Below are 22,776 nucleotides of genomic sequence, written 5' to 3' on the forward strand. Positions count from 1 at the left end.
TACACCATAGTCATCAATCAACTGTTGGGAAAGCCAGTGTAAGTCTGCAGTATCAATGGCTCTCAGTGAGAAGATTGTAGAGCACAAAGGCAGCAGATTTACTGGGGGTTTTACTGTGTTTGTCAAAGGCAGGAGCAGCCTGGGCAGGAATCCACTACTCTGGAAATCAGTAAGCCGTGCAGCAACTCTGACAAGAAATGCGTGTGAGTCTTTGTATATGAGTGTATGAGAGAGGGAATTAATAAGTGATGGCTGTTTTTCTGGCTTTGCACGTGAAAAACAGAACAGAAAGAGGGCGCAGTTTGTGTAACTAAATGATGGCCTACTTCGAGTATTTAATTGGATGATTCATACATTCAGCATTTAGTCATATTTCAGATCTGAAGCAGGGCACATGGACTTGGCCTGCTTCCCAAACAGCCTTCACCCAGCATAATCATATTGAAGTGGATTCCTCCCTGTTTGGTACCATGGGAAAGTAGACCGACTCTGAGAACAACAGTCACCAGTCCAAGGAGTATGTGTTTGATCTGCAATCCAATAGTTAGCCGTTTTAACGGTGACTGTGGGTGTGTGTTTGATTGCGCTTGAGCTGTATGTGTGTGAGTGTAAGTATGCGTGTGCATATTTTTGTGAGCGCATGCATGCTTTAAAAACTATTTCTGAAAAAAATCCCAGTTTCGAGTGTTTTGCTGATCGTGGGCTTTAGCGAGTGTGTGTGTGTGTCTGTGTGTGTGTGTGTCTGTGTGTGTGTGTGTGTGTTGCGGAGGTGTTTTTTTGGCCAGCTAAGTGTCTGAGGCATCATTAATCAGTCTGGCAGCTCCCACTTTGAGGAAGCAGCTGCTTTCAAAATAGTAACACACACCCATCTCTCTTACCTAAATGCAGAGAAACACACATACTGTACACACACACACACACACACACGAATTTAACATGTCCAAACTGTGAACATTTGGATACATGCACGCACTAGCTCACACATACACAAAAACACACACCCTTGTCAAAAGAAAAAGCACATGCTGATAAGAGCTATTTATCCAGCTCTTTGTAAAAGTCCCTTTAGATAAGGTGTGCTTACCCCTGACTTAATCTACTTAGAGTGTAGCTGATATTAACAACAATTACTGTAAGTGGTCACCACAAATACACTGGCAGGCAAACACACATGATGAGGCCTCACCTCCAGAGAAGGTGAGCTGAATCTGTTCGTCGATGATCTCCAGGGCGATGAAATCATGTTTCTCATTAAATCTGCCATTGTAGAGAAGCAGAGCGTTTCTTTCTCTGGTGGCAAACCTGCAGACACGGATGAGAGTTTTTTTTTTTTTTTTTTTTAAACGTTTTTCTTCAGGTTCTTTATTTTGATAGTTGGAGGAACAGCATGAACAACAATGAACCCAAAAAATGTGGTGTTAGCTTTGATGGTCAGACTTGAAATACAACAATGAACATTCAGATTTGTGTCACAGAAAAGGTTGAGTGAATTCCAGCGGTTTTTCGGCGCTCTGGCTCATGTTTCCTGTCACATTTCTAAGCACCTATCCAACTCAAACAGACCGGGACTGAACGGTTGAAGGCCTTGCAGATAGCTTTACGATGAAAGGGCCGAGGAGCTCTTGAGGAAAAGTCACTTGGACAGGAAAGGCAGGATGTGTAAAGCCGGTGGGCTGCAGAGAGGAAACTGTTCTCATGCCTTAGATGATGCTCGAGCGTATCCCACATGTGAGAGCTGGAGAGGGACCTGCTATCTGGGCCAGTACCTTCCCATGTGTTTGTTCTACGAGGGTACAAAGTTCACATGCGTAGCTGTTTGTGTGTGAGGAGTGTAAGGTGAGGGCAGAGGAGTCAGCCGGCAGATGCCAGTGAGGCCAGGAGGGCAGGAAGTCAGGATGGCTGTAGCCAAACACCGATAAGGGAAACTCATCACACTGCCTTTCCTGTTTTCACCGCATTGCAAACCTTTCTCACCGTCATGCTGTCGATGGACTCGCGCTATCAAAGTTATCTTACCTATTCACGAGCGCTAAAAGTTTTTCTCTGCATAATATTTACTGTATGACAAAAACTTGTTGAACCAGGGTTATTTTACACCAGCAGTTTCAGTTTGTTTGAAAACGTGTAAACACGAGCACACCTCATGAAGTTGCACATTTAGGCAGAGTGTGTGTCTTCTTTGCTCTTATATGTGTATATGCAGGCTCCTATCGAAAGGAGGGAACTGAGAAACAATGGAAAAAGTGCGTACATGTCTCGGCACGCCGTGGTTGACACACTTTAGCTCGCTGAACTGTTTATTTGTGCAGCTCCTCACACTCCCTAAATTATCATTATCACAGACTTACTGCAGTTACAGCATATAGTGGAAAGATGTGTGGTGTAGCAATCCCAGGTGGGAGAGGAAAAAAACTATTAAATATTGTCCAGACAGTTGAGAACAGCCAAAATTTCATACATCTTTACCATACTCTTTACCAACTTTCTAATAGTGTTTAAAAGCAATATTCGGGAATTAAAAAGTTTTGGAGGATGTAAATGTAAATAATGGATTAAACAGTGTGTTTATCTACTCTAACATAGGCTGTCATCGTTAGCCTGCTTGGCTAACTAGCTTACTATGTAGAGTAGTAACAATTTGCATTAATTCCAAGGCCAAGAAGCACATTATTAACTACTGTCAGTAACCAAATAAATAAACAAATAAAAAGCTGTTATTTCAGCCTGAAAAATCAAGTCGCTGGCTCGGAGCTGCTTTTGTCCACCTCTCTCTAAAATCAAGGATCCATTGTTTCTAAAAATGACTTAACATTTTGAGTGGTAAATCTGCCACTTTTATGATTGGAAGCTGTGGCTGTGACACGCAAGAGTGGAAAGCTTGAGGCGTAATCAGTTACCTTTATTTTCAACTGAATTTCTTCCAGACAGTTATTTAAAAGGGAGTGTCTGGCAGTTAGTGGTAAATTAATAAGGTAGGGAAGCGGGAGTAGAAGTATGGAAGAGAGGAACAAAAGAGGAAAGCAAGGTTAGACAGTACTTACATGAAGGAGACGGTGAAGTGGAACCTTTGCCGCAGGCCTCTGAAGGTGATGAAGGACTGTCCGGGGAAGCTGCGGGTGGTCATCTCGCAGTAGGGCTTCTCGTACTCCCCTGGTGGACACTGGCACATGAAACCGCCTGCCAGCCTGTTGACACACTTGCCGCCGTTCTTACACACACCGGGCACACAGCGGCCTGATGATGCATTCAGCTCGCAGTGTTCACCTGTGAGAAAAAAGATGGAGAAATCACTGAGTTGTGTTGCAACTGTTGTATGAACTGCAGTATCATCCCAAAATGCCTTGGTTTGACACTCAAGCCTCGTCCATATATCTCATTGTATGCATAGTGTGTATGAGCTTTGTGTTGCAACTTCGATGCTATGTGAATGATAAATTGCCTGTCATATCACCTCATCAATTTATTATCATTTCATCTTTCCTGTGAAGCATGTTGTCCACCCTTGACTGAACTACAGACTTCAAATCAGCTGGTTAGAATCCAGTTGTTTTAATAAGATGCCTTTGATTATCAATCAAGCACAGGTACCTTCCCCTATTGAGTCTGCAGGTTTAAAACAGTGTTTGTGTTTTGCTGTTAAGGCCCCTTTTAAAATATCAGTTCAAGAAAGGCTCTATCTAAACACTAGCAGCAACTACAAAGCCCTGTTTATAGGCCTTTTTCTGGGATGCACAGGTCTTAGCCACTAAGTAATTTGGCCATATTTGGAGAGAAGAGAGAGGATGGGAGATAAAAGAGAAGCAAGGAGGGTGGAAAGGGAGTGAGAAGGGCAAAAACATGAGAAAGAAAGAAAGAAAGAAAGAAAGAAAGAAAGAAAGAAAGAAAGAGCTGAAGACAGGGATAACATTCCTCTATTAAGTTCCATCCATGGCTGAACTCATGCTGATACTTTTAAACCATGTAAAGATCAGATAAAAGCTGACCAGCTAAATCCTTGTTAGCGTCACTCCAACTAAGGTTTTATGAAGTTACAGAAAACATCCACTCTGTTTTCCCACTTTCCCAGAAATACTTCTACATCTACTTTAACTAGCCATGTACAATATAGCCCAGAATTACATTTAAATGAACTTTACGTTTAAGGCATCTAAATAGGTCAGTGTGATTATTCATCAGTGCTTTAATATGCAGGTATGGGCCACTGCTCAGTGGAGAAATGTTATTTCTGTTTTTAGAGGGAATTTGTTGTTGGCACCTGATAAAATGGACCAAATAGGTGGAACAGACTCAAGTCTTTAATTCTAAGAAACTGATCACATGACACTAACTGACCCTAAAAACAAGTTTCCCATACATAATCACAGGTAAAGGAGCAGTTGTCAAATGGAAAATATATTTCTGACCATCATAAACGAGACAAAACGACTTTATTAACAGAATTTGGATCCGGTCAGATGCACCAAGTGAGCAGCTTTCACAGGAATGAATGGCGCCATCTCTGAACAGTTCTCTTCAATACACCCATGACTGGGACACACAGGCATGTGGTTGGTACAATTCACATGTGCAGCTTTGCAAGTGTTTTATGGGGAAGGAATGCGTTGTTTGTCCTAAAGGATATACGTAGTACGTTTTGGTGGGTAACACTTAACATAAGCAAAACAGGTCTGAGTGTAAACAAAGCACCTTTAACTGTTGGTCCTGTTGTAGACCTTTAAAACCAATGGAATAAAATGCTCAGAATTTTTTTTTTTTTTTGCATTTCCACCTCTTCTCAAGAACCATAAGATTAGAGAAATTAGATTAATTAATTGTGATATTTACTTTTTAATCTACAGTTGCATTTGACGTGATAAAGACTGACCAGCAGCCTCAGTTGCCTCTACTGAGGTGAGTAATATCTGCAGCTACAATGCTTGTCAATATCAAATTTATTATATTACATTATCTAATTCAGCTACTTACTGCAGTGGCTCTCTCCACGGGAAATTCCACCTAAATGACCATGTGGATCTAGCTTTGTCCAAAATCAGTGAGTTGGGCCCAGTTTCCTGGCTCTGCTCATTTAAATTCCTCCACTAATACACCAGGAGATCTCTTTCTGACTGTAATATTATTTGTAATAGGTGCCTCTATGTCCCATGCAGTGTTGTGTGTCAACTTGCTGTCCAGACAAGAGCCCTCCACCCAGGACACACACAGACCCCCGACACCACCGCCTGGAACCAGCTAATGGCCCTTCTCTCCTCAGCATAATCCTTTTTTCCGAGGGAGAATTATAAGGATCTATTTCCCTGTAATGTAGGAAACCCAAGGAGGACAGAGCGGGCCCCCGCTGTCATCAGCCCCCTAATGGCCCCTGATGGGCCCTGACTATCTGGAGTTGAACTGTGACCTTCAAAGCTGGGACAGCGAGATGTAGGTAAGGGAAATATGACGGGTGAGTGGAGAGGATGGACATGGGAAGGAGGAGAAGAAGGCGAGAGAGGGCAGCTATAATCAGGTAATTACATCAGATAAGATGGAGGAAGAGAAGGAGAGGAGAGGTAGAGTGTCGGGAGAGACGGAGGGAGAGGAGGGATGGAGGTTGTCAGAGGCCCTCTAGGCTCTATTAGGGGGAGACAGAGGAGCGGGGACTGTCCGGCAGGGATCAGATGTACAAGGGGGAAGTTGTGGAGGGAAGATCACTGACATCGGGAAATATTTCAGAAAGTGATTTCAATGGGAATGATGAAAGCTTCCGACTCTTCCCATAGCTCATCTACCATGTGAATGCCAGGAAGACTCACTTCAACTCTCAGCTTCCAGGAAGACAGACCATTTGTCTTTTATTCCAATATTAATTCAAAAATGATTAGAGCTGCTTTAAATTATAGTTATATTTCACTCTATTATGAGTTTTAAGGCTTTAAAGTTATTAAAGCTAATGTGGTTTTGGGTAATGGGTTAAGTGATATTTGAGACGGATCTGGTTTAGCCAGTATAGTCAGCATTCCTCACACCTCTATACAGCAATAAATCTCCTGTACTGAAGGTGTGTATGTGTGTGTGCGGAGATGGCTATACCTACAGTATTACAAAGCATGTTTTCTCTTCCTGCACTGGGGTCGACCTCAAGCTACAACAATAGGTGTTGAGAGCTTTTACAACCTGTCAGTGTGGTTTGGCAGTTTTGTACAAGTCATTAAAGCTATTGTCAGACACAAAAGGAAACCCTGCACATACTTATAATAGACTTTTGTAGTTTTCTTTGGAGAAAAAAAGTCTTCTGCAGTTGTTTTAAGACACACATATTAATAATATAGTAATTTGTATTAAGCACAATACAGTATAGTGTTGTTTAGGCAAAAAAAAGACATGGTAAGAAAAGAAGATCAAGAGACTAACTGTGAAAAATCATTTGTTTGCTATAAACTGCAAAAACCGCTCTTCATAACAATTTGGATAGTTTTTCATTGGGTCTGAGCAGAAAAAACTGGATACTAAGATAATATATGTTGACTTCTTTTAAAATAAAAATAAGTATTAACATTTGTTCAATTTTTTTTTTTTTTTGCCAACTCACCTGTGAAGTCTTCCAGGCATTCGCAGGTGTATCCTCCCTCTCGGCTGCGGCACCTGCCGTTGTTCTTGCACGGTCCTGAGTAGCAAAGGTCGATCTCGGTCTCGCAGTAGTCCCCGGTGAAACCGAGCGGACAGCGGCAGCGCAGCCCGTTGATGGGGTGGATGGGCCGAAACAGGACCGTCTCTGAGGCGATGAAGGGAGGGGAGCTGTCGAACTTCAGCACGGATACACACTTCATGTAGTTCTCACAGGGCTCGCGTAGGCAGATGTTGTCATCGAACGGCAGCACCTGGAGAGAAGAAGAAAATTTCAGTCACGTTAATGGATCTATTTTTGGATTTCTTCCATTAATGTGATGTGCACTTGTGTGTCTGTACCTCCTGAGAAGATATCAGCCGGAGCAAAGTCCTGTTTAGGTAGATCTGCTCCTGCAGCTCCTCAGACGGGAAGAACGTCCCTTTACCCGGGGCGCCTCCAGGCTGCATCGCCGAGAAGGTTACGTTGAGGATGGAGCCTTGCACGTCGGTGTCATTTTGGATGTTGAACACAAACACTGCTTCCCGTTTGGTGGAGAGCACAGCCGCTACGCCCTCAAGGAAGAGGGTGAGCAGGGGAGAGAGGAAGCGCTCCTGGGACATGTTCTCCAGCCGCACAGTGATGCTGTTGGTCAGCATGTCATCAGTGATGATGGTGACACGCAGCGTGCAGCGGGCCACGACACGATGGATGCCATCTGGAAGAAAGAGAGAGTAGATATTTGACTGTTACACACTTTTACTTATTGGCAGCTCTATGGCAGTAAATGATAACAAGGCAACAGGTTTAGATGTAATACGTTAACAAGAGTAAACTTAACTGTGTAGACTGATACAAAAGTTCAAAGACAGCCAAATTTGCCGACACAGAACAAAAGGCGCCAAATCAAGTCTTGTGTTCTTAGACATGAGGCCAGGTTTCAGCAAGGTGAGTGCTTTCTGAGATACAGTGCATATCAGCAAGGCAGAAGAAGGTCACATTTAGCCAACCACAACACACACTTGTAAGCCAAAGGTGTTTCTAAGGTTTCCAAGGAGTAATAAAAGAGCGAAAGTTGAGAAAAGTCTATCAGAAGGCTTTTGTCATTTTCAAAATAAAAGACACCTCCTCCAGTAAAAACAGCTGACAGTACACCTGCTGTACAATACAGTAGTAATGATTTACTTCCTGTCAAGGTGTGTGTATACAGTATTTCTTTTCTTCGCTTATGCCCTTGAAGGGATGTGATGGCCATATTGCCTGGATTTACTGTCTGGTCTGCTGTCTCACTTCTCTGCCATTCTCTGGCTGTATGTTATAAATGTAGAAAAACTATGTGTGTGTGTGTGTGTGTGTGTGTGTTTTTTTTTAAATGAAATATCTGTTAGTAGCTTATTTATTCTTTAACAGAAAGTTTAAGTGATCAGCTAAATAAGAAAAAGAACATTTAGATGTATTCATCCTGCATTTTAAATATGAAAATATAAATATCAAAATGTTTTAAGAATCAAATTATATTTAAAATCAAGCACCAACACAATGGCAGATTGACGACGCAAAATGTGTGACTATTCTTTTAAAAAGTGGGTGGACAAACCAGGCCTTTCATTTTTGGTCAGCTGAAATGACAACTGCTAGTTACTTAGCATTAGCTGCTTGAGTTGATTGAAAACTGGCTCTTGCTGACTTTTCAATGTTTCCAACTGACCTGTTTAAAAAACAGAAAGTTGCAAAAGGGTCTTAAATATTAATTTGATGGCTACATACATGATATTGTGTCAGTCAGTGCTACGGAATGATACAAAAAAGTTTTGAGGCTAAAGCTGCATGTCCGAAGCAAAATGTTAGCATCGTCACCAGCTGATAATCTTTTTAAAAGACATGGAAATAAAGGAGCAGAATTGTTTTTGTATTGTAATATAGAGGTTACAGTATTATGAAAGTGTAAAAGACTTTTTCTTGCAAACACAACATGGCAAAGTCACCTAAAGAAATCTTCCCAAAGACATGTAGAGTAGAAAAGAGATGCTAACCGTGCCCTAAATTCTAATATAACTAACGGTCATTTTCAAGCCTGAGCAGGGCTTATTGCTAATGTATGCTAAATATTTGCTAAGCACAGCTTTAACACATATTGGATAGACCCAGTCCTATGTCTTTTGCCCTCTCTGCGCTTTTTTACTCTGCAGCTCAACAGCTTGACTTGTTTACTGTGTAACACTTCTGCCTCTAGATTGAATTAAGTAGTTGCCAGTCGGTGCAGATTCGTTCTGATTCAAGCCTTGGCTGGGAGTAATTGGATCAGTCTAGGATTTCTGCCCCTGGGGAGGGCTGGGTCTGGTCTCAGACCTACTTCTAGCACAACTGTAAGCTCTAGTGCATATGGAGGGAAACAGAAGGCTATAGGCTGCAGAGTGCACGGGGCTGGGTGAAATACAGCTGACAACAGGTGGTGAGGCCAGATGAAATTGGCAGGGGGGATAATACTGTTGAAGCGGGATGGGGAGATGGGTCGGATTGCACAGCTTTGCTGCACCATACCGAGCACTTGAGTGTGTGGTATATCTGTGTGTAGGTTTAGGGGTGAAAGAGTCATGGTGAGGTTCGGGCACAGATGCCCTGTCACTCTCAGACATACACGAGGTCATTTCTCAGGACCTTAAACCTCCTCCTCACACAAACACAGACGCACTGTCAATCAGAGCAGGGTGTGGACAGGCCGGTTCATCGGGCTAGCCTCATGCTAACTGCTAACCAGACTGGAGGTCAACTCCAACTGCATCCGGATGAATAACTCACAAAGGGAGGCAACATGAGGGTCAGTTCGTTCAGTGTAGCCAAGCTATTGCTGCGATCGCGGCTGCAGGGACATAAATCAAGGTGGGTGGTAACAAGAGTAACAAAAAGAGCACATACACAAATTCAGACACGCATTAACAAGTCACTCTGCAGGGCAGTGACATTAAGCAGCAGCTGTGGTGTAATGTCCTGGAATGGAGGTGCTCATTCAACACACTGCTAACAGACAGAGTATCTGCTGGCTACTGTGTTTATTCCCCTACAGCGCTCCACACCTGTCTCTCCCTCTGTGTCTGGGAACACAATGGTATCCCACTCGCCACCAGAGATCCATCAGCTTATAGTTTACACACATACAAATACTGCACAGTTAGCCTGCGTGGACTCACAATGTGGCAGAGATGTTACTGTACATGCTATTATGATTTAGAAAGTACTTTAATGGCTCATGGTTGTTCTCTTTTTCTCTCATGTCACAACCCAACACACAGACTACACACTGAAAGCAAATTCTCAGTGTATGTCGCTGACTGACATGGGACTTCATCACCTATTCTACACACAAGCCGAGCTATTTATTGACTAAAGTAAACTACACTCCGATGCAGTCGGGGCTGTAAGAATTATTAGCCTCCCGAAGCGGGTGGGGCAGTCTGATTGGCACATGACGGTGGTGGCGAGGGAGGAAAACATTGGTGTGAAAGATCAAGAAGAGCAGCGACACCACAGAGCGCCATAGGAGACCAGTACTGGATCCAAAAATATCGGAGCATGACGGAAAAGATCACACACAGGGATCAGGGGGAGATGAGAAGCAGAATTTATGAGGCAGAAGAAGACAAGGTGGCAGTGCTGAGAAAACCCTAATTGAGATCCCATTAGCTGTGCAATCATGCCAATTATAACCTGAGAACTGTCACATGTTGCTTTTTACATACTGCAAGAAGAAGATAGTATCTGTTACCTTTCTTAGTCAAAAATGACTTTCTGACCAACACCGAGAATTAACAAAATAATTAAGATTTTACATCTGACACGCTTTTACAAGATAGTTGTTTGTTTCCTTTCTCTTTCCAGGGGCACCCCAACCAGGACTATTTATAGAGGCCACCAGCTGCTATCATGGGATCACACACACATGCAGAGGATGGGCTGAACCCATGGAAAGGGTGTGTCACAGGGAGATACCACGGAAAAAAGAATCCTATGTGTGTCAGCATGCCATCACCCACACACACACACACACACACACACACACACACACACACACACACACACACACACACACAAAAGCAGATGAGCACAAACAGACACACACAGGTTTAAAAGGACTTAATACTACTGTGAGTTTTTTTAATAGTCAACCCTCCAAGTAAAAACAAGAAGTGCGAGTATCAAAGCCGCGGTGTGATCTGAACACTTTTGAAGTATCATGGGTAAATCATTAATTAACTCACACACCCTCTTATCTCTATTAGCTGGCATAAACTGTATCTGCACTGTTGGTTTAACACATTTACAAGCATTACAGCACATTATGGGTCAGTTATTGCACTTTTACAGCCTGACAGCACTAATGAATGTGTGTCCAAATAAATTAATTTGCACGATTGATGGCATTAATTGGAATCTGTTAGTTTAGTCATTATTGTGGGTTGTATTTATTACATTGTAGGTGGATTAATTACTGGCAAACAAAAGAAGATATTATCAGAGGGCCAGTGAGAGGCCTGCAGCGTAGGTGGTGAGGGCTGCAGAGGTGATAAGGGCCGTTAATGAGCTGTGAAGCGAGCCGCCCCAGTGACACGCTTGTGTTTGTGCATGAGGACAAATGAACACACACTTGTGCCGATTACAGACACACAAATAAGCCAATACTTTTGTCTGTCAGCTGCCTGTGTGCTTGTCAGACTATATAGTTCTCTCTCTCTCCCACACACACACAGACACACACAGACACACAAATGTCCGTCTGTGGTTTGTGCTCGTTGTAACCAAAGTAAATTGTACACACACGCATTCCATGCAGCTGTTACTGTGAGTGACAAGCACACACACACACATTTGCACATAAAAAAACACACACACACACACACACACACATATATATATACACTTAAATACACACTAAATCCTATTAAGTTTTGTATTCATTAACTTGATTTGAAAGAAGAAAAACTGGCAAGGAAAATCTTCTGCAATACCACATTTTTAATGACATTCAGAGTTGAATGAAATGAGATAATTAGTGGTAATAACACTATCACCTAATTATAATCAAACTGTATCCAAGGCCCTTTTTCCTACAGAATAACAATATCATTGAGGACATAATTATCCACATCCACGAAAATACAACAGACAAGACGGGACCTTTCTCTTGGAAATGAATGTGCATATACGTGTTGTACAGAGATGCAGTCGACTTCAACTCTGGTGGCCGTCGCCCCTCCCCAACTCCGCGGTGTAAAAATCAACAACAGTGTTTAGTCAGTTACTGGGAGGAACGGTCTGTAAAACAATAGCAAACAAACAAGACATCTGTCGCTCCGACAGGTTTCAGAGAGGTGTCGAGCCCACCAGAGAGGCACACTTTACCCACCCCCTTTTACACACAGAGGAAGATCAGTTTTGCCTTTCTGAAATCTTAGTGAGGATTGAAATAATTAATAGTCCACCGCTTTCTTTTCATTCTTTTTTTTAATTCTTTAGGCTGATGAAAGGATCAACGAAAAAAACACCAGTTTTACTTGTAAAAATACCTAAACTGAACCTGTTTCCTTCCTCATTAGTCATGATCAGCAGATGAAGTTATTTCCATCTTGCTGACATTTACCACAACTAAAGAGAACAGAAATTGAGAGCTTAAAATGTTACAACCTCCAGGGAGACCTACCATTATTAAGGCAGGAAGCCTATACGACAGGGCATTGTAAAAAAAAAAAAAAAATCTTCTCTGCCATTTTTTCCTCCCTGCAACATTTTTTACAGCACAGTTAAAGTTTTACAGCAGAGCAGCCAATGAAAAACTCCCGTCAGGTACTTTCAAATCCCAGAGAGCAGCAGGCGACTTTCTCCCTCCTTCCCTCCCAGTTTTCTATTTCTCCCCCCCGCTCTCTCTCTCTCTCTCTCTCTGCTGTAGAAGAATTTGAGCCAGATATTTGAATCAATACAAAGCCTGTAACCTGAGTGGCTTCTAGCCAATCACTGGGCAGGAATTCAACCGTCGGCTCCTCCTTATTGGACACACCTGAACACCTCTATCAGGAAGGAAAAACAAACACTGAGCTTGACTTCAGAGGTGATCAAAAACACACACACACACACACTTTGAGCAGTGTATTTCTCCTTCTGTTTTCTTTTCTTTTCTCTTTCCAGCACCCATTAAAACATCAGTGATAGGAGAAACTGCCCAGAACAATAACGTTCAACTGCTCTCAACTTAGTTCCATAATCTCTCTCATCTCTTCAATCATTCTTTATTTGCCCGTACTCTATCAAGACATTTTAGTTTTCCCTCAAAGGAAGTGTTGGCCCCCAATAGTAATTCCAACCGTTCTGATCAGAGTCCAACATCATGTCAAGTCTCATCTCCTTTTCTCGTCTTTTCTCTCAGCATCAGATCACATATCAGCAGCCTGCAGACACACTGACAGACATCCTGTACGCTGACAGCAGAGGGGAATCACCCCGCAAAAAAATCACACTGAGGTGAGCGCAATCAAAGCACCATCAATCAAAAGAAGTAAAAGCCGCTGCTGCGGGAATAACAGACGAGCGGAAAAAAAGAGATTGGCAAGACCAGGAAATGAGGGAGAAATGACTCGGAGACTGGAGAGCAGGAAACGACAGCTGAGGATGGTAAAGGAGTGACTCTCACACACTGGCACCAAGACAAGTTGGGGGATTCAGTTAGTGGGGGGGGGTAAGGCACGGCAATTACCTCGAAAATATTTGACCAGCTTTTAAAAGCTCCTTTTTTTTTTACAGAAGAAAAAAAAAGCATCTATTAAGAGTTATCGATTCTGTCTGAGTGACCAAACAGTAGCGTCTGCGTAAAAGTCGGACTCCTACAAGACACTGCTTATGTTTCCTGCCAAACCTGCTAGAAATGATTATGCAAAACAGAATCGTATAAATCATTTTTATACTCCTCATCATACTTCCTATTAAAGAGAAATAAACGAGAAAAGTATTGACCGAAACCAGCACTCATGGCGGCCTGGACTGTCACCCTGGCTGCTCTCTGCTGTAGCGAGTGCTGCCATCAAACACATACTTACATATTGTCACAGAGGTTAAATTTGCTTTACTTTTCAAATTAGATTAGATGTCTAAAGGTACAGGTGGGATATATGGGGCAGGTATCATTATTATTATTATTATTATTAACATAGTTAAACAGTTACAACAATGAAAAGGCGATTCTAATGAAATAATGGCAGCTCCATTTCAAAGGTTTCAAAGGACGACTGGAGCAAATCATGGATCCATCATTGAAATCAGCCTCATCAGCTGCAGTAAAACCCTGTATGGGTAAGAAAAAACTCACTTCGTTGGGTATAATAGCAACTTTCCCATTATAAAGCATGTGTTTTAATTGTTTAGCCTTAACAAAGATGCAGTGGTGATTTCAAATGCAAACAAAGGCTAACCGAGAGTAGATGATTAACCACAGGAATGCCAGAGGCAGCGGGTTAACCGTTATAGACCACAGAGAGATTTATGTGTTCTAAGAAAGAAATATATAGGACCAGACTCCTGCTGCATTTTATTTCATGGTATCTAAAAACATTTTTCACATCAAACGGCTGCACTTCTGTCAAACTGACAATATGATTTCTGGAGGAATCACAAAGCCAAAAATTAAATTTGTCGCACAAGTAAACTCACAGCCAAGAACAGCTCACTACCATTGTAATCACAGCTTTACACAAGGACTGACAGAGCCCTGATTCTACCTGACAACCTCTGTCAGTTTACACTCAGCGCTTTACTTCCCATCTGCTGTCACTCATCTGCTCATGTGTACGTGTGTGTGTGTGTGGTTGTGTGTGTGTGTGTGTGTGTGTGTGTGTGTGTGTGTGTGTGTGTTCACTGATATCTGGAAGCACTCAGCAAAAACCCCTCTCATCTCTTTCCACAAACTGTCGGCCATATTTTTCCTCAGGTATGTCCGTCTGATCAAAGGGCTGAGGACAGAGAGGACTAAGCTTTGAACACTCTCGCAGACACATGGAGATCAACTTTAGACAGGGGGGAGATCTTGGAGGAGGGAGGGGAGCTGTGGACTCAGAGGCATCGAGAGGATGGGAGAGAAAGGAGGATGATAAGCTGTACGTGATTTAATATGCAGCATGAGAAAGTAAGGGGGAATGAAAACAGCAATAAAGAACTGGAGGGAGACAGTGTGTATGTGTGTGTATTGCACTTCTAATGCAGGAGGCTGATTAACTATAGTGGCAGAGTTGCAAATCGTGTGTGCATGTGTGACCATATATCATCACGCCTACACACACACATACACATAAAGACACAGCTGTTGCAGCCTAATTTCCCCATAACACCTGCAGCTCTACAGGGGGGGGGGACAAGCCAAAGACCTCCCCTCCTCTCTCCCTCTCACCTCTTCCTCTCTTCAACTCTTCATCCTCCTCCTCACTGTGATGACCACACCGGTGGGGGAAAAGTGGCGGCAGGCACACAAAAGACTCAATTCACCCTCAGGAGTGAGTGGTGGAAGAAGGGAGGAGTGTGGGTGAGGTTTTTGGGTGTTGGGTGGGTGGGTGCGTGCTTGAGTTGTCAGAGGGATAACATCCCGATTACAGCAGGAGAACAGGTGGGATTACACGCAGACGTGCCGACTGAACCGGGATCAGTGACTGAACCAATCAAACAGCCCTTTGAACAAACAGGTGGGACGACAGCACAGAGAACTGGAGTACGAGACAGAACGGGGTCATTTCAAAAATCCCAGAACAGGAAACACCTTTCCTTCAAAATCAAGCAGTTCTTATTTATTCCTGTAGTAATATCAAAACGCGCCCATCAACGGCTCCGTGGGCAATTCCATGAAACAAATGTCAAGTCAAACCAGCTATAAAATACATGATTGACAGTGCTTTTCTTTACGTAAACAACATCATGAACTCTTTCTGCACTCAGCTGGTACCATCATCACTGGATGAGCTGAACCATATCAAATGTACAACATTTGAAGAATCAGTTTTTTAGAGCTGGCCCACTATAGACTCCACTTTGGACTGATTGGGACTGCTGTGATGGTGTTGTGAGGCCGCCATCGCAGATGTTCCGGCAAAAAAGTTTATCATGCCAGGCAAAGGGTGGGCCAATCAAATACATGTAAGCACACATTTCCAGCAGGCGACTTTTTATCATGAACACTGTATCGTTCCAACCTGAGAGACTGTCCAGTGAAAGAACAAGCCCACAGGTCGTCTTTGTGAGCAACCTATTGCAACCAATGACTACAAAAGGAGCAAAGATGGAAGTCGGGTGATGTAGTATCAAGTGCGACAAAATCGGTGAGGTGGATGGATGGGTCGACCTGTTTGCAATGCGAAACCGTCAATGGTGTTCCTTTTACCTATGACTGTTCAACAATTTTAACAGTATGTTAATTATTGCGACCATGACGACAAAGGTCTGGTGCGCCTGCCACTGGTACGCTCTTATGGGTCGTATCTGAGGATAGGGACAAGCAACCTATGTGGTCGTTCAGGTTGAAGGACTTGTTGTTACCTGGCAATCATCGCAACAGAAGTAGTTTGTCTCTCGTGCTCATACATAGAAAAGCCTTTAAACTCCTGGATCTGTTGCCTTCCTGTATCATATTTTGTGTCTCTGTCGGTACCTGTGTTGTTTTAACGTAGGGCTGTTCCCGGTCTGAACATCAGGCTACACTTTGGTCTGAACCAGCTACATGGTGAAACCACAAAGTGAGCAACACAACAGCTGCAGCCACAGTCCCATGTTAGTGTGCACACTGGATTGATTTAGCCACAAGTACTGCTGTACACCCGAAAGCATTTTGACAGCACTCCCAGCACATTACACAGTCACAGTTACGCTCATTAAGTGCAAGTGAAGTGCAGGCTGTTAAGTTTGTAGAGTACACAGCTGTATTGATTGATTTTTTTCTTTTTTGTTCAACACAATGGAAAACTGCAATATACATCCACAACATTGTACGGTGTACACAGTGGGTTAGAAACCATCCACACACCGAGATGTCACAGTTTGAAACCTTTGACTTGGCACACGAGGGAGTTCAGAAGCTTGCGCCGCCGTATCAACTTCCCCTCCACCTCCACCTTTAAGCAGAATGGACTTTCACAAGCCCTCCACAAGTGCCCTTAGTGGCTCTACTTAAGCAGAGCACTCAGGGGCATCGAGTGCCAGGCCAAGAACCGACCCAGCTAGAATATCTATGTCCCATTTAGGATCCCTGGGAGAGAGGGATGAGAAGAATAGAAGCACTGTTCCTGTCCAGACAATACTAAACGAGCCCGGATGAGGAGGCCAGACAATGCAAAACGAGCCCAAATGAACGCCTGGCCTGTTTTTAGTGCCTGAGGGCTGACTGGCATTAGTGCACTTGTTAGCTCATCACCCGCTAGACTATTGCCAAAGAAGGTAATTAATCACGGAGATACTAGAGAGACCTTGATCACTGAGGTGCAGATGTGGACACGAAAACAGAGAGGGAGGAAGAAAAGGCATCAGGCGTGTTGTTGTGACAAGGTTTCTGGTGATACAATCAGCAGCTGGTAGTGTGCATCACATTCTGGTGTTCAACAAGTTGGAGAAGACACCCTCGGGACAGAGAGAAGTAGAAATGGGAAGATGAGGAAGTGAGACAGAGCATGAGGGAACATTGTGAGAAACTGGATTAAGTTTCCCACAACCTGAGTGAATCAATGGGGAATAAATTCTTTGTCCACTAAATTAGGCGAGTGTCATGCGATGCGTACTTTGGCTTGCTCAGACAAACTTAATTATAACATTTCAGAGCATAACACCAGTTGTGCTGCACAACATCAGGCCTAGAGAAAGCACAGGCATAACAGGGCACTATCAAGCACCATTAGCTCTCTAAATGTGGAGGCCAATCAGTGGCAGTATCAGATCTCTCCAACTGCTGCACTGCTTTCATAATTGATTTTAAAACACTGTTAAATCCACTTAGCTGTTCACTCAAGCACTTATGAAGTCTCAGTCTTTTAGATGTGTCAGCCCTCTCTCTCTCTCTCTCTCTCTCTCTCTCTCTCTCTCTATCCCCCCATGTCTGTCGGCCGCTCTCCTGAGCCGACTAATCGAGTTAAAGCCCCCCACTTCCTCTTATTAAAGGTTCAAAGGTCGCAGCTTCCAGGTGTCGTCGAGTTCTGTTTTCACAGATGATGTGATGACAAAAAAAAAAAAAAATCCCTTTGGGCAACAACAAGGGCCAAGTTTTACCCCACACAGTCTGAAGGTAAATTAACGAGACAGAAAAATGATCCAGGAACAGCTTCTCTGTCCTGGTCTGACAACTGAGAGACAGCTTAATGAAGACTTCTATTGCAAAATGTAATTTAACCGTCACTTTTAATTAATCATTCAATAGAACGACCTCAAATATCAAGTGGTGGTAAAAGTGTCATCCTGTTTTCCTCAAAACACCTTCAACTGATATGATTTGTTTTGAGTGCTATCTGAAATTTAATATCTGTGGGTACCTGCTTTTTTTAAAAGGTGGATGTCGTATATACTCGTACTGAAAAGAAAGACAGGTAAAGTGGAGGAAGGGATGAAAGGATAAATGATGGAATGAATGAGGGAGGAGACATTTGAAAATGCTGCACATCAAGTGGACAAGAAATCCACAGGACAAAGCTGTTCGGGGATCAGCTGAGGCAAAGACCAGTCCAAACTTGTACTGTAAATTACCTCCAGCAGGTAGCCATTAACCCGGGACATCGTGTAAAAACTAGAATGAGTATCATTATGACCTGTCAGAGCTGCATGGTGATGAAAAGGAAGAAGTAGAAAACTCTGGGTGATTTCATACATAACCTGTTTGGTTTGTTTCAAGCAAACACTGGTTCATTTATTGGTTTGTTGACGTGAAAGATGTCAATCAAACATAGTATCAGTTGACTCTTCCTTTGTGGTGGAAAAGCAAAGCCGACAAACCGCAGGATTTTTATGATGGAAGATAATGATTGATTATAAAGTGCATTTAAATGAAGCTCAACTACAAATAAATTCTCCCGCTGATTACAGGAACTTTCAATGAAGCGATGAGCAATCCAGTGAACCATTTTAGTTTGTTTGTTTGCACAAATAACCACAATCCAAAAATCATAATGCTTTAAAAGAATAAACGGAGAGTGCTGGTTACATCTCATCAAATTCATCAGCACTTCTCCTCTTTAATCTGAATGTGAAAAGGAGTTAAAACAAAGGTGTGTTTTGCTTGTGTCCAACTTGGCTGTCCATCGTTAAAAAGTGAGAGAATCACAATGGTCACCCCCTCGATATTAAAGTAAATCTCCTCTTTTTCATCTCTCATCTATCTGTCCTTATTCATATGTAGGATTTTGAGTCACATGAACACAAACACCTTAATGTGCTTTAATAGTTTTTGCAGGATAGGTGTTGTCTACTGATGTTATCACCATGGCGATGGTTCTTTCAGTGTGTGTGTGGTCAGCTGATTAGTATAAGTAGTATTAGATCTTTTTAAAGTCCTCATTCAACAGATCACAGAGAGGTGAAGAGTCAAATGGGCCATTCTCTGTTTCATAGGAGGGAAGTCACTCAGCTATAACCGGGAATGCACGTGCGCACACACACACACACACACACACACACACACACACACACACACACACACACACACACACACACACACACACACACACACACTATGCTAAGTGCATGCAGCCTAGTCATCAGTTGGTCATGCTCTGCTGCTCTGCACAAATGTAGAAGTCACATACACACAAACAAACAATACTGAAATGCACATAATGCACACACACCACTACTCCTTTCCCGCAATCTTCCGTATTGATCCCATTTGATAAGCTAACAGTGGACAAATGGTTGGTTTGGTGGGGGCGCCCGCTGATCAAAAGCCCGCTCACAGGTCGGCCTGCACCGCTCTCTTAAAAGCTGCCCAGCCATGAATGGCCTAATAGGACCCGGGTATCCATTACACTGACACCAGATCCTCTCGTTCTCTCTGCTTCTGTCGTTAGCTGTTGCTCATCCTGGCTTTCTTTCACATATTTGTTGTTTTGTTTTTTTTCTTTCACTTTTATTACCGACATTTTATTGAAGTATTAAAATATTGAATGTTTAAATTTTGCCTGACAAGAATAAGAAATGTACTTAAAATACATTTAAAAAACGGATTCAGTAAATAATAAAATTAATAATTTAAATGTAAGTAGCAACTGAAACTTATTTTTTTCTAGAAATTCCTGATTTTCTGTTTCACTCTTTTCTTTCTCCGTCTCATTCCAACTCTCTCTCTCTACTTTCCTCCATCTCTTTCTCTCTGAGGAGGTGTCGGGTTACAGTTATTGTTGGTGCTGGTAACTGATAAATAGGGTGCCTAGTTACCAGCCAACGCACCATTGGCTCTTTTCAACAAAGCAGGGGGAGGGGGGCAAGGGGAGGAAAGGGGAGGGGCAGGTTGGTGTGTGTGTGTGTGTGTGTACGTGTGTACGTGTGTTTGGGTGGGTGGGGGGGTGTGAGGGTCGCCCTGGGAAACCTGGACTTGTGTCAATTTAAAAAGAAGTCAGGCACATTTTTCAAGACATTTGTGTGTGTGCTGGTGTGTGTGTGTGTGTGTGTGTGTGTGTGTGTGATGTGTGTGTGTTGTCTGTGTGCGCGCGTGTGTGTGAATGTGTGTGAATGTGTGCCAGCGAGGAGTTGTTTTCTTCGTCGCTGCAAGGAAAGAGCTTGGAAGACACCAACCCTAACGACACCCCCAAATAGGCCACAGACACCCGCTGGATGTCCGTTCAATACCCCCAATCCTGCCTCCACCCCCGCTGGCATTAGAAGGGGCACCTTGCCAAACTCCACCCCTTTTCAAAGACACCGGCTGCAAGAACAGTTAGGTTAGAAACAATCTCATCCAGAATAAGAGACTGATTTTCATCTGAAAACAAGACATTTACCTTTTCATATTATATTTTGGCACTAAAACTCTTATTCTTATAACATGGAAGCCAACCAACCATAGTAATATCCACTGTAAATGTAATAGTATTATAGGAATGGCCAAAAATAATTATAATAATAATGCCTTAATGGACAGACTGCCTGATACTGACATAATGTACATAATCTTCAAATTGTACATTTATTACAATCAATATTCCAAGACTCAATTTCCCATAATTTCAATCAAGGAAAAACAGCATATCCTCACAATTATTATTAAAATAATTATTAAAATATATCTAAGTTCTAAACCATGAAGTGATTTCGTCTTAGTTAGCATTTTAGTATCTTAGTTGCATTATGGTCATGATTAACGTGAGTACAAGTCCAATTATGACACCATATGACTCTGGACCTGAAATACTCTGGCAAAACAAAATTGTACCTTAAATGAAGCATTAGTGGAATCAAGGTATTTATATGCAGGTGAATACACCACATATACACATAAATGGTGCTGAGCAAAGAGAGTAGCTTTCAAGTTAAATTGAGACACGCTCACTTATTCCCCTGGGTTTTCCACTTCTGCTTTGTTCAAACAATACTACTATTGTTAGGGAAATCAGACATATTCTCCCCTTTTTTGTTTAAGTACCCCTCAGCAAGCCGCAAGTCTGCAAGTTACAAGGTTAGCCACTAAAAGAAAAGAATGCCAGCCATTCCTCATTTTATGTCTCCTGTCATCTCCAACAGAGGCAGGAAAAAAGGGAATCACCGAGGAATAGAGTGACTTTTGTAAAAGCAGGCTGCTATAATTGTTAGTTTTGCCTTTGTCCCTAATTAGCCACGGTAAAACTCCTCAACTGCCTCACCCTGTGTTCTCCTGTCGAGAATTCGAGGCCTGGAGGCTTGCGTTCAGACCTGCTGTCGACTTCAGGAAGTCCAGAGAAACACTATAAATCATTAATGTATTAGCCGGAACTTTCAGGCTGTCAGAGGAAGAGTGAAAGCTAACAATTATCTGAAGACGGCACTGCGAATGCTCAGCAAGCAGACGTACGTACACACTGAGGCTTGTAAAATGTCTTCAAAGAAGTTTTTCTTTCATTAATGATGTGTAAATCGAGTTCAACCGAGCAGTGCGGTGGTCCTTAAAGCCGGAATCATCAAATAAAATCCTACCCTTGAATAGCCATTCAATGCATTTACAATCCGTGTTGCAGTGGGCAGTTTCCACCTATAAAAAGTTAGGCTCAGAGGTGCAGGGACAGACATGAGGCAAAGATACTGAGCATGAGGTGAAAGGGACAGGTGCATGCTGGTCTTCTAAAAACAACGGGAAGTTATCAACACGATCAGCAGCTGCAGCTGCAATGGCAGAGACACAACTCCTGGAGGTAGTGAAGGTAGACTTCTTAAAAACCCTTTGCACTTCATCAACAAAAATGGGGGGCATAACTTAGTCAAATCTGAACACATGTACACGAGACAGATACTTTTAGATTCAGTGTGATGTACACTTTCAGAGGATACAGTTATCTCCAATGTCCACTGCCAATACATGTCCAAAAACTCACTTACATTTGGGGCGGTGCAGGCTGTGATTGAGCCACCATCCCTGCACTGGATTCAGATTGACATCACACGCACCAGTGAGTCACAAATAAATGTGCGTAGGGTGTGTTTTAAATTCTGACCTATTACTCTTAACTACTTCTAAGTGTGTATGCATTTATAGTGTTGTTGGAGTCTTGGGAGGCTGAGAATACATCCTGAATTTTTGGCTAATCGCCCTGACTGACGAACAGCAGTAACATATGTAGTGTATCAGCTGTTCATACACAGTCGGCCAGTTGGTCACCCAGCCAAACATTTGCTCGATCAATGAGTCATTCATGAATCCACACGGTCATTAAATAAGTCGGCCAGGCAGCCAGTCAAGCAGTGAAAATCATTGATTCATTCATGCATTCAGTCCGTCAGTTAGTCACCGAGCAGTCCAGCCGGCGGGTTGAAATAATGTTGATACAGACGCAGATGTCTGAGCGCTGGTCGGGCTCAGCCAGGCTCGCAGCCCACCTGGAGCTGCTGGCTGCCAGCTGACCTCTTGATGTTTCTATCCTCCTCTGGCCCTGTGCCGTCACCGATTCATTCAGCCTGGACAAGCCACGACTGAAATACCCTGCTCTCTCTCTCTCTCTCTCTCTTTCTCTGTT

General features: G+C 42.9%; 1 protein-coding gene across 1 annotated transcript in view; it reads right to left on the reverse strand.

The window, feature by feature from the left end:
- celsr1 (cadherin EGF LAG seven-pass G-type receptor 1) overlaps positions 1 to 22,776 on the reverse strand; it is a 93,626-nt gene that overhangs the window by 46,345 nt on the left and 24,505 nt on the right. The window contains exons 2-5 of the mRNA XM_022749418.1: positions 6,943 to 7,298; positions 6,566 to 6,854; positions 3,042 to 3,264; positions 1,187 to 1,302 (exon numbers count right to left, since the gene is read on the reverse strand). Of these exons, the coding sequence (XP_022605139.1) occupies positions 1,187 to 1,302; positions 3,042 to 3,264; positions 6,566 to 6,854; positions 6,943 to 7,298 (984 nt within the window). The remainder of the gene's footprint in view (positions 1 to 1,186; positions 1,303 to 3,041; positions 3,265 to 6,565; positions 6,855 to 6,942; positions 7,299 to 22,776) is intronic.

Source organism: Seriola dumerili, unplaced genomic scaffold, assembly GCF_002260705.1.
Source record: "Seriola dumerili isolate Sdu_G_001 unplaced genomic scaffold, Sdu_1.0 BDQW01000138.1, whole genome shotgun sequence".
Lineage (NCBI taxonomy): Eukaryota > Metazoa > Chordata > Actinopteri > Carangiformes > Carangidae > Seriola > Seriola dumerili.